This window comes from Carettochelys insculpta, chromosome 8, assembly GCF_033958435.1.
Source record: "Carettochelys insculpta isolate YL-2023 chromosome 8, ASM3395843v1, whole genome shotgun sequence".
NCBI lineage: Eukaryota > Metazoa > Chordata > Testudines > Carettochelyidae > Carettochelys > Carettochelys insculpta.
Genome location: NC_134144.1, coordinates 30,829,897 through 30,847,092, shown reverse-complemented (window position 1 = coordinate 30,847,092; position 17,196 = coordinate 30,829,897). Strand labels below are relative to the sequence as shown.

At 40.9% G+C, this 17,196-nt stretch overlaps 1 protein-coding gene across 3 annotated transcripts in view; it reads right to left on the bottom strand.

Moving 5' to 3' along the window:
- TTN (titin) overlaps nucleotides 1-17,196 on the bottom strand; it is a 330,648-nt gene that overhangs the window by 28,900 nt on the left and 284,552 nt on the right. For all 3 annotated transcript variants that reach the window (XM_075000777.1, XM_075000778.1, XM_075000779.1), the window contains one exon: nucleotides 26-17,131. In XM_075000777.1, the coding sequence (XP_074856878.1) occupies nucleotides 26-17,131 (17,106 nt within the window). The remainder of the gene's footprint in view (nucleotides 1-25; nucleotides 17,132-17,196) is intronic.

Here is a 17,196-nt window from a genome sequence, read left to right as displayed (position 1 = left end):
AAATATTTTTATTTTTGAAACTAACCTGTTATTTTAACTCCTTCTTTGGTCTCAGTGGGTACGCCAACACCAAATTCATTTTCTCCCGAGACTCTGAAGTAGTAAATGGCACCTTCTTGAAGACTGGTAACTTTATAGGAAAGGCGATGGCAATTGTTGGTTACAGTGACCCAAGCCTTCTTGCTTGCCTCACGTTTTTCAATATAATAGTTCTTCACAGGAGCACCGCCATCATTTTCAGGAACATCCCAGAATAGCACTGCAGAGTCTTTTGTTACATCTCTTACAGCAATATTAGATGGAGGTCCAGGGGAATCAAGAACTTTGACAACTAAAGTCAAGGTAGCTGTGCTCAGGACATTTTGTAATGTTAAAGTATATTTTCCAGAATCATTTCTTGTTGCTTTCTCAATGGTAAGTGAGGTACAACAATCTGAAGAATCAATAGATGCTCGTGTACGGAGATCTGTCTCTGGTTTACTCCACATTACATTTGGGACTGGTTTTCCCCTGAAAGGTACGGTCATTGTAAAAGATTCACCAGCCTTTACAATTAAAGTCTTTCGCATTTCACTGTCAATATCAAAAGCGGGTTCTTCTTCTCTTTCCTTTGCTACGTGAGGTTCTGAGACTTCACTTGGATCACTAGCACCAACTTTGTTGATAGATCTTACTCTGAAGACATATTCAGACCCTGATGTTAGCCCAATTACAGTGTACTCTGTGCCTCTTAAATTCTGAATAGCTATTGACCAGTCAGTTTCATCAGTTTTCTTGTATTCAACTGTGTATCCAGTTACAGGGGCACCTCCATCAAATAATGGCTTTGTCCATCCAATTGTTATATTTGATCTTGTTGAATCCAGAATCTTAGGTTTAGATGGAGGAGATGGCATGAAAACAGGATCTTCTGCCCGAATCAAAGGAGAAGTGTCACTTGGAAGACTCAGACCAGCAGCATTTTCTGCATAAACCCGATATTCATATTCACATCCTTCTCGAAGACCTGATGACTTCAGTCTTAGATCATAAACTGGCTTTTTGTTTACACGGATCCATCGTAGGCTATTTTTCTCACGTCTTTCAACTATGTATCCAGAGATCTCACTTCCTCCATCACTGTCGGGCCTTGCCCAGCACAGGGTCATGGAATCCTTGGTTACGCTGGTTATCTCTAAAGAGTTAGGTGGATTTGGAACTGTAAATGGATCTAGGGCCTTGACTGCATAACTCTCCAAAGCTTCACCAACACCATATTTGTTAACACCCATAACTCTGAAAATGTATTCATTTCCTCTTAGCAGTTTTGTTACTTTACAGGATGTTGTTCTAAGCTCTCCTTCACAAAGTGTCCATGCGATTCTACTGGTCTCACGTTTTTCTACAATGTAATAATCAATATCTGCACCTCCATTTTCTTGTGGAGGTCCCCAAGACAGGTGGCACTTTTCAGCAGTAATACCAGTTATTTCTAATGGGCCTGCTGGCGGACCAGGTCTATCAAGTACTTTGCAGTTAACAGCCAAAGATCTTGTCCCTGCAACATTCTGCAGTGTTAATACATACTGACCCGTGTCCCGTCGAATGCAGTCCTTAACAGTTATTGCAGTAGTATGATCTGTTGAGACTATTTCAACTCTTGCTTTTTCCTCAATCTCTTTGCCATCCTTTGTCCATGAAATCACAGGTGCAGGTCGTCCTGCAATATCAGCATTGATTTTAAGGACCTCTCCTGCTTTAACAACAACAATGTCTCTGAATTTGACATCCATCATGATTCTTGGAGCATCAACATCATCTTTTACAGTCACAGGTCCAGTTGTTTCAGATGGCTCACTGAACAGTCCAGCAGCATTCTTTGCGATAACACGGAATTCATATCGCTGATCTTCTGTAAGTCCAGTTACATCAAAGAAAGTTTCTTGTATATTAGTGAAATTGCACTTTAGCCAACGGCCATCTGGTAGCTCTCTGCGTTCAATAATATATCCTGTGATCTTAGCTCCACCATCATATTCTGGTTTGGACCATGACAATGAGACACATGTTCTTGTAATATTTGTAACTTCTGGCTGACCAGGAGGATCACATGGATCTCTTGCAGCAACTGGCTCACATGATTTACTGCATTTGCCTATTCCTGCAATATTTTCAGCATACACACGATATTCATACATTAGTCCTTCTTCAAGGCCAGTAACCTTCACTTGTGTGTCACTTATGAGGGTTTTGTTTACTTTTGTCCAAAGAATGCTGCTTCTTTCTTTTCTTTCAAGATGATATCCAAGAACCTTACTACCTCCATCGTTGACTGGTTCATGCCAGCTTACAGTCATGAAAGTTTTAGTTGCATGTACTACTTGGGGAGTTGCAGGTGGACCAGGTGGCTTAAATGGATACTTGGCAACAACAGAGGAAGACTCAACATAGGTGCTCCTACCATAGCGGTTTTCTGCACATACACGGAACTGATATTCAGATCCAGTGGTTAGACGCACTACTTTAATCGATGTTCTTGCAACTGCTGCAGACACTACATCCCATGTTGTTGTGGTAGTATCTCGCTTCTCCACAATGTAATTGCTAATAGTGCAGCCACCATCATACTCTGGAGGTTTCCACGATAGAGTTACGTTATCTGCACTAACACTGTCAATATGTACATCACATGGAGGTCCTGGTCTGTCAAGAACAATTACAGTGATAAAAAATGTTTTAGATCCAGCACTGTTGGAAATACATAATTCATAATATCCAACATCTTCCTTTGAAGCTTCTTTGATGGCTAAGAATGTTGAAGTTTTTGATGTCTGAACATTTACCCTAGTTGTTTCTCGTAATGGCTGCCCATCTTTCCTCCAGCTAGCTGTTGGTGGAGGCCGTCCTCTGATTGGCACATCAATCTTAAGATCATCTCCAGCTTTAACACTGAAAGTATTGAAAAGAAGTTCAGCAGAAGGTTGGATTTCAATATCTTTTGCAACAACTGGAACACCAAGTTGTCTTGGATCACTCTTCCCTTTTTCATTAACAGCAATTACTCTGAAAGTGTATTCTTCTCCCTTACTTAAGCCTGTTATTGTTGCTTCCAGTGTCTTAACTTGGGTACAAGTGCTCCATTTTTCACTTCCTTTAGTTTGCATTTCCACTATATAACCCGTAATTTTACTGCCACCATCACTCTCTGGTTTCTCCCACGTAATTGTAGCTGTGTTGCAAGTAACATCTACAAGCGTTACTTTTCCAGGTGGATATGGTGGTTCAGAAACCTTAACTGGTTCAGCTGTTTCTGCTGGCAAACCAACCCCATATTCATTTGCTGCCAAGACACGGAAATAGTAAATGCATCCTTCCTGTAGCTGATCAATTCTGAAGGTATTTTTAGTGCAGTTATTTGTGACTGTGGCATACGCCTTCCTAGTGGATTCTCGCTTTTCAATGATGTAATTAGTAATTTTAGCACCACCATCAATAAGTGGTGGTTCCCAGGCCAGTGCTACTGAATCTCTCTTAACTTCTCTGATTGTCAAATTAACAGGTGCACTGGGGGAATCAAGCACTCGAACGTTAACAAAAGCTGATTTTTTACCACTATTGTTTTCTAAAGTCAGGTTGTATCTGCCACTGTCAAATCTGTTTACGTTATCAATGACGAGCATTGTATATGAACTGGTAACCTCAATCTGAGCACGGTCACTAATGGTGCCTTCTGCTTTTTCCCATTTGACTTCAGGTTCCGGTCTTCCTTTGATCGTAACGAACAGACGTAACGTGCCACTTGCACGTACAGTGACAACTTTTCTGAGATCTGCATCTAGTTCAATTTCAGGGGGTTCTATTTTGTCAGCTGCAATGACTGTACCCGGTACAACTGCAGGTTCGCCGACTCCCTCAGCGTTAATGGCACAGATGCGGAAATTGTATTCATTGTTCTCTTTAAGGTTTGTTACAGTGAACTGTTTTCCTTGTAGTCCTGTTGGTGGTGTGCAGGTATTCCATTCATCAGCAGTAGCTTCTTTTACTTCCACAATATATCCCTTAATAGGAGCACCACCATCATAAATAGGCTTATTCCATGCAAGGGACACTGATGATCTGGAAGTGTCTGTCACCTTTGGATTACTTGGTGGTCCTGGTGGATATATAGCATCACACGCACGATAAAAAGTGGATGGCTCACTAGGCTCACCTACGCCAGCTGCATTTTCAGCAGAAACTCTGAATTCATAGAAATGCCCATCTGTAAGTCCAGTTACTCTGAACCGCAAGTCTGTTAGCCTTTTCTTATGACATTTGGTCCATCGAATACCATCTTTGTCTCGCTTTTCAAGGATATAACCTTCAATTTCAGCTCCACCATTGTCTATTGGACGACCCCACGTTACAATCATAGAGTCTTTTGTGATTGCTGAAACTTCTGGTACTGAAGGAGGACCTGGAGGTTTGTATGGATTACAAGCTACAACAGGCTCAGATTCCAGTGGTTCCCCAATTCCATATTTGTTCACAGCCATTACACGGAAAATATATTCATTGCCTGGAAGAAGCTTTGTTACTTTGTGGTTAAGAGCTTGCACATCAGATGCCACTAGTGTCCAGGAAAGTCTGCTTGTCTCTCTCTTCTCAATAATGTAATGTGAGATACTAGAACCACCATCATGTAGAGGTGGGGCCCAGGCCAAATAACATTTTTCTGCAGTGACACCTGTAACCTTCAAAGGACCCTCAGGAGGTCCTGGCCTGTCAAGCACTTTTACTGTGATTGGTATAGATTTTGTACCACCTACATTGCTCAGGTTAAGTGTATAGTGACCTCCATCAATTCTAACACAGTCTTTGACAGTGAGAGTTGTTCTCTGAAGTGTAGATTTAATTTCCATTCTTGCAGTTGTTTCTTCAAGCTCTTTTCCATCTTTTGACCATGTAATGTCCGGAGCAGGTTTACCATGGATGTCAGCCTCAAGAACAAAGGTTTCTCCAGCACGGACGACAATGACATCTTTGTATTTTGGATCCAATGATGCTCTCGGTGCTTCAATTTCATCTCTAGCAGTAATTGGCCCTGTGCTTTCAGAGGGTTCACTCAAGCTACCAGCTGCATTTCTTGCAATAACTCTAAATTCGTATCTCTGATTTTCAACAAGACCGGTTACTGTAAATTCTGTTTCTAGTACATTTGTAAAGCTGGCTTTCATCCAACGACTTTCTGGTAGTTCTTTCTTTTCTACAATATATCCAGTTATTTTACTACCACCATCATATTCAGGTTTTTTCCAGTTTAGTGTAACATAATTCCTTGTAATAACAATGGGATCTGGGCGGCCAGGTGGATCACATGGATCACGGGCGACATATAGTTCAGAAACTTTGCTAACTTTACCAATGCCAACAATGTTTTCAGCAGCAACTCTGAACTCATATTCAAGACCTTCTTCAAGGCCATCTGTTTTATATTTGGTGTCTAGAATGGGGGCCTTGTTCAACTTTGTCCAAAGAATGCTATTTTTATCTTTACGCTCTAGATGATAACCAAGAACCTTGCTTCCTCCATCGTTAACTGGTTCATTCCACTGTACAAGCATATGGTCCTTGGAAGATGATGTAACAAATGGAGTTCCAGGTGCCCCAGGTTCCTTATATGGGTATTGCACAACAACTGGTTTAGAATCCAGTGGAGAGCTCTTTCCATATCTGTTTTCAGCACAAATTCTAAATTGGTATTCAGAACCTGTTTTAAGATTTGCTACTTTGATTGTTGTTCTTGCAACTGTTGCTGATACCATCTGCCAAGTGGTGGTGGTTGTATCACGTTTCTCTACAATGTAGTTGGTTATCTGGCAGCCTCCAGTATAGTCTGGTGTATCCCATGATAAGACAACAAAGTTTGCACTAACTTCATCAAAGTGGACAGGTCCTCGTGGAGGGCCTGGCTTTTCAAGTACAATTATGCTCAGGTGCTCTGTTGCTGTGCCTGCTGTGTTTGATGCTGTTACCGTATATTTGCCAAAGTCATCCTTGTTGCTTTCTTTAATATGTAAGATAGTAGATGTTGGTGTGTCATGCACATTTAACCTGGTTGTCTGTCTAAGTGGTTCCTCATCTTTCATCCAAGTAATCTTGGGGGTGGGACGGCCTATAAATGGCACTTCTATCTTAAGATCTTCTCCAGCCTGCACGCTGTAAGTGTTAAACGTCAGCTTGAAACTTGGCTCAATTGTCAAATCTTTAGCTATCACAGGAATTGCAAGTGCTCTCGGATCACTTTTTCCTTTTTCATTGTAGGCAATCACACGGAACTGATATTCTTGACCTGAACTCAAACCTGATACCACTGCATTGCACACTTTGGTCTCAGTGACAGCACTCCATTTTTCTATTCCTTTTGGCTGCATTTCAACTGTGTACCCCAAAATTCTGCTACCCCCATCATGTTCAGGTTTCTCCCACATAAGTGATGCACTGGTGTGAGTCACATCAGTGAGACTGATTTTCCCAGGAGGCAAAGGTGGCTCTGAGGCTTTCACTACATCTAGAGTTTCAGCTGGAATACCAATTCCAAATTCATTTTCAGCCATAACTCTGAAGTAATAAGTTGCTCCTTCTGTAAGGTTTTCAACTTTAAAGCTTGTTTTGCCACATTTAGCACTCACATTTGCATATGCTTTTCTGGTTGACTCACGTTTGTCAATTATATAGTTCTTTATTTTGGCACCGCCATCATTAGCAGGTAGTTCCCAAGATAATACCACATAATTTTTCTTAACATCTTTTACTACTAAATTTTGTGGTGGTCCTGGTGTGTCAAGGACTTTTACTGTAACAAATGCAGACTTAGAGCCACTGCTGTTCTCTAACTTAAGAATGTACTTTCCAGTATCATTTCTATCACAGTTATCAATGGACAGTTGTGTGTAGTTTATGCCTTTTTCAACTTGAACCTTGTCTGTAAATTCACCTTCTTCCCGAGACCATGTGATTTCAGGTGTTGGTCGTCCTCTGAATGGTATGTGAATCCTAGCAGATCCACCAGCTCTAACCACTATTCCTTTTCTTAGTTCTGAATCAATATCCAGTTCAGGAGCATCAAGTTTGTCCTCTGGTTTAACAGTTCCCGGAACTGGTGCAGCCTCTCCTACACCAACTTTATTGAGAGCACACACTCGTACTTTATATTCCTGATGTTCAATAAGTTTTCTAATCTCAAAACGAGTGACACGCAGCCCTGTCTGTGGAGTAGCTACTGTCCATTCTTCTTCATCTGCTTTACAGAACTCTACAATGTATCCTTGGATTTCACTACCACCATCATAAATAGGTTTACCCCAAGCAAGTGTAATTGAATTTTTGGTAGTATCAACAACATGACCATTAGTGGGTGGACCAGGCTTGAACACAGGGTCACAAGCTTTAACATAAGGAGAAGCTTGGCTTGGTTCACCACATCCGGCAGCATTTTCAGCAGATACTCTGAATTCATACTCATGATCTTCTGTTAGTCCAGTGACTCGTAATCGCAAATCTGTTATTCGGCGCTTATTACATTTTGTCCATCTGATGCCAGCTCTGTCTCGCTTTTCTACAATGTAACCAATAATTTCACTGCCTCCATCACTATGTGGCCTGCTCCAGCAGACAGTCATAGAATCCTTTGCAATGTTGGTAATTTCCAATGCCTTTGGTGGACCAGGAACCACAAATGGATTTTTCATCAGTACTGGGACAGACTCCAGAGGCTCACCAATACCGTATTTATTAACTGCCATTATACGGAAAATATACTCATTACCTTCTAAAAGTTTTGTTACTTTCACCATTGTAGCCACAACATCTGAAACAACAACAGTCCAAGCAAGGCGGCTAGTTTCTCTCTTCTCAACAATATAGTGAGAAATGTCACTACCACCGTCATGGAGTGGTGGATTCCATGACAAAGAACATTTTTCAGAAGTAATTCCAGTAACCTGAACTGGACCTTCTGGTGGACCTGGTCTGTCCAATACTTTTACATTCACCGGTACTGACTTTGTTCCTGCAATGTTAGATGCTTGTAAAATGTACTGTCCTCCATCAACTCTAATGGCATCTTTTACAACAACTAATGCCTTGAAATCAGTGTTCTTTATCTCACATCTAGCAGTTTCTTCAAGATCCTTTTCTCCTTTGAACCACTTAATGGTAGGCAGTGGTTTTCCATAGACATCGGCTTCCAGTTTGAACATTTCTCCAGCATTTACAACAACTGTATCTTTATATTTTGGATCCATTGAGATTCTTGGAAGCTCAACTTCATCCTTTGCTGTTATTGGTCCTGTGCTATCAGAAGGTTTGCTTATTGCACCTGCAGCATTCTTTGCAATGACTCTAAATTCATATCTTTGATCTTCAGTAAGCCCTGTTACAGTGAATTGAGTTTCAATTATATTTGTGAAGCTGGCTTTCATCCAACGACCATCAGGCAAGTCACGTTTCTCTATGATATAACCAGTAATCTTGCTACCTCCGTCATATTCTGGTTTGGTCCACTGTAGAGTAATTGAACTTCTTTTAACAATTATGGCTTCTGGGCATCCTGGAGGATCACAGGGGTCTCGGGCTACATAGCACTCTGAAACCTTGCTTGTTTTTCCTACACCAACAACATTTTCTGCAGAAACCCTAAATTCATATTCAATGCTTTCTTCAAGGTTAGTTGTCTTATAATATGTGTCCTGAATAATGGTCTTGTTTATTTTTGTCCATAAAATGCTGTTTCTTTCCTTTCTCTCAAGATGGTAACCCAAAACTTTACTTCCACCATCATTAACTGGTTCATGCCACTGCACAATCATAGAGTCTTTCGTTACTGTCGTCACAAAGGGCGTGCCAGGAGGACCTGGTTCTTTATAGGGGTACTGAGCTACAACAGGCTCAGATTCCAAGGCAAAGCTCTGTCCATACCTATTTTCAGCGAATATTCTAAATTGATATTCTGTGCCAGTTTTCAGTTTAGTCACCTTCAGAGTAGTTCTTGCAACAGCAGCTGAAACAGTTTCCCATACAGTGGTTGTTGTATCTCTCTTATGAACAATGTAGTTGGTGATTTGACAGCCACCTGTATACAATGGAGGATTCCAGGACAATGTAATGCTTTCAGCACTAATATCATCAAACTTTACAGGCCCTCTTGGAGGATCAGGCTTGTCTAGTGTTATAATTTCAACAGATGCAGACTTTTGTCCAATAACATTAGCAACAGTGATTCCATACGTGCCACTGTCCTCTTTGTTTGTTTCTTTAATATTCAGTACAGTGAGATTAGGCAAATCACTAACATTAACTCGTGTTGTCTGCTTTAATGGTTGTTCATCTTTTGTCCAAGTAACGGCTGGTTTAGGTCGACCAGAAATTGGTATTTCTATTTTTAGATCTTGTCCCACCTGCACATTGTAACTGTAGAATGCAGGTCTTACATCTGGTTCAATAACAAGGTCTTTTGCAGTGACTGGAACTGCAAGAGATCGTGGATCACTTTTGCCTTTCTCATTTACAGCTATTACTCTAAATAGATATTCTTCTCCTTGAGTTAGATTAGTAATCAGTGCTTCAAGTGCTTTTACACGGGCACATTCTGACCATTTCTCACTGCCCTTTACTTGCATCTCAACAATATATTGTAAGATTTTGCTACCACCATCATGTTCTGGTTTTGTCCAGTTTAGTGATACACTATTCCTTGTAACATCATCCACTGTTATTTTCCCTGGAGGCTGAGGAACTTCAGCAACTTTAATTGGGTCCGTGGTTTCTGCAGGAACACCAATTCCAAATTCGTTTTCAGCAGTGACTCTGAAGTAATAATTGCAGCCTTCCTGGAGCTGGTCTATTTTCCATGATGTCTTGTGGCAATTTGTTACAACAGCTGCATAGGCCTTTCTTGTTGCTTCACGCTTTTCAACAATGTAATTTTTTATTTTAGCTCCCCCATCCAGTAGGGGTGGTTCCCATGAAAGTGAGACAGAGTCTTTGGTGATCTCCTTAATTTTTAGGTTAACAGGTGGACTTGGTGTGTCCAATACTCTTACACTGACAAAGGCAGACTTCATTCCACTACTGTTTTCTAAAGTAAGAGTGTATTTTCCACTATCAAATCTGTTAACATTGTCAAGAACAAGGGAAGTGAAGCTGCTGGTAATATCAATAACAGCTGCTTCTCTGATCTCTCCATCCATTTTACCCCATTTAACTTCAGGTGTTGGCCGCCCTCTAATAGGAACAAATAATCTTAAGGAACCACCTGCCCTAATGTTTACAATTTTCCGTAAGTCTAGCTCAAGGTCAAGGTCTGGAGCTTCTAATTTTTCTTCAACAACAATAGAACCAGGAACATCAGCATGCTCTCCAACTCCAGCTTTATTCACAGCACAGATACGGAATTTATATTCATGTTTTTCTAATACATTTTCTACTTCCATATTTGTTTTCTTGATTCCAGTAGGTGGGGTACACATGGTCCAGTCACCAACACTTACATCACATTTTTCAACAATGTATCCCTGGATTTCACTGCCACCATCATAGATTGGTTTGCCCCATGAAAGGAAAACTGAAGCTCTTGTCACATCTATTGCTTTGGGATTATTAGGTGGGCCAGGCTTGTAAATAGGATCACAAGCCTTATAGTAAGCAGAAGGCAGACTTGGTTCACTAAGACCAGCAGCATTTTCAGCTGAGACTCTGTATTCATAATCATGGTTTTCTATAAGTCCAGTAACCCTGTATCGCAATTCACTAACCAAACGCTTGTTACATCTTGTCCAGCGAATGCCTTCTTTATCTCGTTTTTCAAGAACATATCCCAAAATTTCACTACCACCATCTGAGGCTGGTCTTTCCCATGTAACAATCATTGAATCCTTGGTAATGGCTGAGACTTCTGGGGCATTTGGTGGAAGTGGCACAACAAATGGGTTCTTGGCAATTACTGGTTCAGATTCAAGAGGTTCACCAACACCATATTTGTTTACAGCCATTATACGGAACACATATTCATTCCCTTCCAAAAGTTTTGTAACTTTGCAACTAAGAGTTTGCACATTGGAATCCACTACAGTCCAAACTAAGCGGCTGGTTTCTCTTCTTTCTACAATGTAGTGCGAAATATTACTACCACCATCCTGTAGTGGGGGTTTCCAAGCCAACATGCATTTTTCAGCAGTAACTCCTGTTATATTAACAGGTCCTTCAGGTGGCCCAGGTCTATCAAGAACTTTTACATGAACAGAAGCTGTTTTTTCACCTGCAACGTTCTTTGCCAGCAACACATAATGGCCACTATCCACACGAATAGCTTCTTTTACACTGAGGCTTGTTGCAAAATCTGTGCTTTTTATTTCTAAATGAGCTGTATTTGTTAACTCCTGGTCACCTTTCAGCCACTGAATGGAAGGTAATGGTTTGCCATAAACATCAGCATCAATCTTGAATGACTCACCAGCATTTACTGTTATTGTTTCTTTATATTTTGGATCCATACTTATATGAGGTGGTTCTACTTCATCTTTGGCAGTGATTGCCCCTGAGCTTTCAGATGGTTCACTGAAAACACCTGCAGCATTTCTTGCTATGACACGGAACTCATATCTCTGATTTTCCACTAGGCCAGTTACTGTAAACTCGGTCTCAATGACATTTGTAAAGCTTGCTTTCATCCAGCGACCATCTGGTAACTCCTTCTTTTCAACAATGTAGCCTGTGATTTTACTTCCACCATCATATTCAGGTTTTTTCCACTGAAGGGATACTGAATTCCTTGTGACAATTATAGGTTCTGGACGACCTGGAGGATCACATGGGTCATGTGCTGTGTAACATTCAGACGTCTTACTTGCCTTTCCAATACCTACAATGTTTTCTGCATAAACCCTGAACTCATATTCAAGTCCCTCTTCAAGGCCAGTTGTCTTAAATTTAGTATCAGGAACAACTGTTTTATTTAGTTTAACCCAGAGGATGCTATTTCTTTCTTTGCGTTCCAGATGATACCCAATGATCTTGCTACCTCCATCATTGACAGGTTCATGCCACTGTACCACCATACTATCTTTTGAGCGAGCTGATACAAAAGGTGTTCCTGGTGGACCAGGAACTTTAAATGGATATTGGGCTACAACAGACTCCGATGTGAGATATGTGCTCTTTCCATACCTGTTTTCAGCTGCAATTCTGAACTGATATTCACTTCCCGTCTTTAATCTACATGCTTTTATTGTTGTTCTGGCAACAGTAGCTGACACAATGTGCCAGACAGTAGTAGAAGTATCCCGTTTTTCTACAATATAATTATTGATAGAGCTGCCACCATCATATTTTGGTGGTTGCCAGGAAATGGTAATATTATCTGCAGTTACTTCATCTATCTTTACTGGTCCAGTGGGAGGTCCTGGTTTATCAAGGACAACAATATTAAGAGTTTCAGTAGCTTCCCCTGCAGAATTTGTAAGTTTGACTAAATATGGTCCGACATCATCTCTACAGGCTTCTTTTATTGTTAGCAATGTGCTGTTTTCTGAACTTTCTGCATTTACTCTAGTAGTCTGTTTCAGTGGCACATTGTCTTTATGCCATAATACAGCTGGTTTGGGTCGACCAATAAATGGAACATCAACCTTTAATTCCTCTCCTGCTAGAACACTGAAAGTGGTGAACAAGAGCTTGAAAGCTGGTGGAATCACAAGATCTTTCGCAACAACAGGTATGCCCAGTTGTCGAGGATCACTGATACCTTTTTCATTCTGAGCTGAAACACGGAAGGAATATTCCTCCCCTTGTATCAGTCCAGTTATAGTGGCTTCAGTAACTTTTACTGTAGCACAAGTAGTCCACTTTTCGCTGCCTTTGCTTTGCATTTCTACGATGTAGCCCGTAATTCTGCTACCTCCATCATGTTCAGGTTTTTCCCATGACAAAGATACACTATTTCTTGTCACGTCCAGCAAAGTTATCTTTCCTGGGGGCAATGGTCTTTCTGACACTTTCACCGATTCTGCAGTTTCAGCTGGAAGGCCTATTCCATATTCATTTTCAGCTAGGACTCTGAAATAATAGTTGCAGCCTTCCTGAAGGTTGTCTACTTTCCAGCTGGTTTTGTGACAATTGGCAATAACAGTTGAATAAGCTTTTCTTGTTGACTCACGTTTTTCAACTATATAATTGTTTATTTTTGAGCCGCCATCTATGAGGGGAGGCTCCCATGTGAGTGTAACAGATGATTTTGTGACTTCTTTTATTTTCAAATCTTGTGGTGCTCCAGGGGTATCAAGAACCCTGACATTTACAAATGCTGATTTACTGCCTGAACTATTTTCTATTGTCAGTATATACTTGCCACTATCAAATCTATTTACATTTCCAACAGTAAGTAGAGTATACGAACTTGTTGATTCAATAGTAGCTTTATCTAAAGACTCTTCATGCTCTCTTGTCCATTTCACTTCAGGCGCTGGTCTTCCTTTGATTGGGACAAAGAGTCTTAAAGTACAGCAGGCTCTGATAATGACAACTTTACGTAGTTCTGCATCAAGTTCAATCTCAGGAGGTAGCATCCTTTCTTCAGCCTTTGGTGATCCAGGAACAAGGGCTGGTTCTCCAATACCTTCAGAATTCATGGCATATATTCGGATCTTATACTCCTGGTTTTCTTTGAGATCTGTGATGGTAAAGGAAGTAGCCTTCAATCCTGCTGATGGAGTTACAATTTTCCATTCATCTTCTTCCGGTCGTGCTATCTCAACCATATAACCTGTGATTTCTGAGCCACCATCATATATTGGTTTATTCCAAGCTACTGTAATTGATGACTTGCTAGTGTCCAAGACACGAGGATTACCTGGTGGACCAGGCTTAAACACAGTATCACAAGCTTTATAAAATTGACTGGTGGGACTTGGTTCACTAATTCCAGCAGCATTTTCAGCCATTATTCTATATTCGTACTCATGCCCTTCTGTCAGTCCAGATACTTTATAGCGTAAGTCTGTAACAACCCGTTTGTTACATTTCACCCAGCGTAGTCCAGCTCTGTCACGGCGTTCTACAATGTAATTGGTTATTGGGCTTCCGCCATCAGAATCAGGACGTCCCCAACAGACAATCATAGAATCTTTTGCAATTGCTGTAACTTCAGGTGTTTTGGGTGGATCAGGTGGCACATATGGATTTACTGCAAGAATAGGCTCTGACTCCAGGACTTCACCAACTCCATATTTGTTGACAGCCATTACACGGAATATATATTCATTGCCTTTTAATAGGTTAGTAACCTTCAGTTTAGTTACAGGAACTTCTGAGGCCACGTTTGTCCATGCCAGTCTGCTCGTTTCTCTTTTTTCAACCACATAGTGGTCAATCTTTGCTCCTCCATCATCCAGTGGTGGTAACCATGACAGTACACATTTTTCACTTGTAACCTCAGACACAGCCAAAGGCCCTTCAGGTGGACCTGGTCTATCAAGAACTTTAACGTTGAAGATATGCTTTGCAAAGCCACCAAGATTAGAAGCAGTAAGCGTATATGCACCACCATCTCTTCTGGTAGAATCCTTGTTGAGGAGAACAGTAGAGAAATCTGCTGTTTTTATTTCTAATTTTGCTGTATCCTCGAGCTCTTTTTCATTTTTTGTCCATGTCAAGGTTGGTGGTGGTCGACCTGCAACATCAGCTTCAAGTCTGAAAACTTCACCTGCTTTCAGTACTAAAGTGTCCTTGTATTTAGCATCCACCATTATTCTGGGTGCTTCAATGTCATCTCTACATGTGATTGCATCTGATGGCTCAGACGGCTGACTAACTGCACCAGCAGCATTTCTGGCAATCACACGGAATTCATAAGCAGCATCTTCTGTTAAACCGCTTACAGTAAAATCTGTTTCTAGTATATTGCTGAAGTTAGCCCTTAGCCAACGACCATTAGGAAGGTCTCTCTTTTCAACAGTGTAACCAGTTATCTTAAAACCTCCATTATATTCTGGTTTAGTCCACTTAAGTGTTACTGCATGTCTTGTAATGTTGAGAGGTACTGGTTTACCAGGTGGATCTATAGGGTCCAGAGCAAACATTGGATCAGATGGTTTGCTTGGTTTACCCTTGCCAGCCATATTTTCTGCTATAACTCGGAATTCATATGCAATGCCATCGGTAAGTCCAGTTGACTTAAAGATATTGCCTACCACCAATGCTTTATTTACAGTCTGCCAAAGAATGCTATTTCGTTCTTTTCTTTCAACATGATATCCCATAATTGGACTTCCACCATCACTAACAGGCTCATTCCAGCTAATGGTCATCGACTCTTTTGTGACTGAAATCACCTGAGGAGTACCTGGAGGCCCAGGAACCTTAAATGGATAGTTGGCAATTACAGGCTCTGATAAGATGGCTGGACCTTTTCCATATCTGTTCTGAGCTTTAACACGGAACTGATACTCAACTCCAGTAGTAAGATGAGTAGCTTTAAACATGGTACGTATAACAGTGGTTGCTAACTCAGTCCATGTGGTACTGTCAGTCTGACGCATTTCTACAACATAGTTACTTATTGGTACCCCTCCATCATTCTGAGGAGGTTCCCAAGAGAAAATTACAAAGTCAGATGAAACTTCATCAAATTTGATTGGTCCAGTAGGAGGGCCAGGAATATCATGAACCTGGACAGTGATCACATCACTAACTTCTCCAACAATATTTTTAGCTGACAGGGGATATCGACCACTGTCATTTCTTGTGCATTCATTGATGTTTAATATGGTTGCAGTTGTGGTGTTTTCAAAGTTTACCCTTTGTGTCTGTTTAATCAGCTGGTCTTCTTTTTTCCACGTCACAGTTGGTCTTGGACGACCAAGCACAGGAATCTCAATTTTTATATTGTCACCAGCTCTGGCAATGACCAATTTTTGGTAAATTCCACGGAGGTCAAATTCAGGAAGCATCAGCTGCTCTTTAACAACAACTGGTCTGCTCTCTCTTGGATCACTTCTTCCAGCACTATTAACTGCCATAACTTGGAAAGTATATTCTTCACTTTCAGTTAGATTCTTCACTACATAGTCTAATGTTTTCACAGTTGCTATGTGTGTCCATTGAGTGGAACCTTTCTTCTGTGCCTCAATTATATAACCAGTGATCTTGCTACCACCATCATGTTCTGGCTTTGGCCAAGCAAGGCTCACTGTGCTCTTTGTTATGTCCATAATATTGAGGCTCTCAGGTGGTGATGGTGCTTCAGACGCTCTTACAGGTTCTGCAGTTTCAGCTGGTTCACCAATCCCAAACTCATTTTCAGCCAGCACTCTGAAATAATATTCACATCCTTCAACCAAATTTGGAATCCTAAGGGAACATTTCTGGCAGTTGGTGGTGACTGTTGAATATGCCTTTCGTGTTGCTTCACGTTTTTCAACAATATAATTTGTTATACGTGAGCCACCATCCAATAGAGGCATATCCCAGTGCAGGGTGATGCTGTCTTTAGTTATTTCCCTCGGCTTAAGATTTATTGGTGGTCCTGGTGTATCCAAGACTTTTACATTTACAAAGCCAGTTTTCTTACCTGCAGCATTTTCAAGGGTCATTATGTATTTTCCAGCATCATACCTATTGCACTCTGTCATAATTAGAAGAGTAAAAGAGTCTGTATTTTCAATGTTGGCACGTCCTTTAAGCGGGATATCATCCTTCATCCATGTCACTTCAGGCGTTGGACGACCTTTGATTGGCACAAATATCCGAATAGTCAGTCCAGCTCTAACAACAAGTGTTCTTCGCAGCTCAGCATCTAATTCGAAATCAGGAATCATTTCCCGATCCTTGATTTCAACATTTGGGATTTGTGCTGGTTCACCAGGACCCACAGCATTGAGAGCAATGACTCTAAAATTGTATTTGACTCCTGGCTGGAGATTAGCAACAACAAATTCAGTGATTCTTAAAGCAGTTCCTGTTGTGTCTTTTACCCATTCTTTCTCCCCTTCCTTTTGATGCTCTACTATGTAGCCAATGATGTCAAGTCCACCATCGTAATGAGGCTTGCCCCATGTTAAAGAAGCACTGGTTTTTGTAGTATCAATCACTCGTAGGTTTGAAGGTGGACCCGGTGGATCTGCAGAAGTGAAAAAAGAAAAAATCCCCACATTATGTTAAACATGAGTTTTATAGGCAACTAAA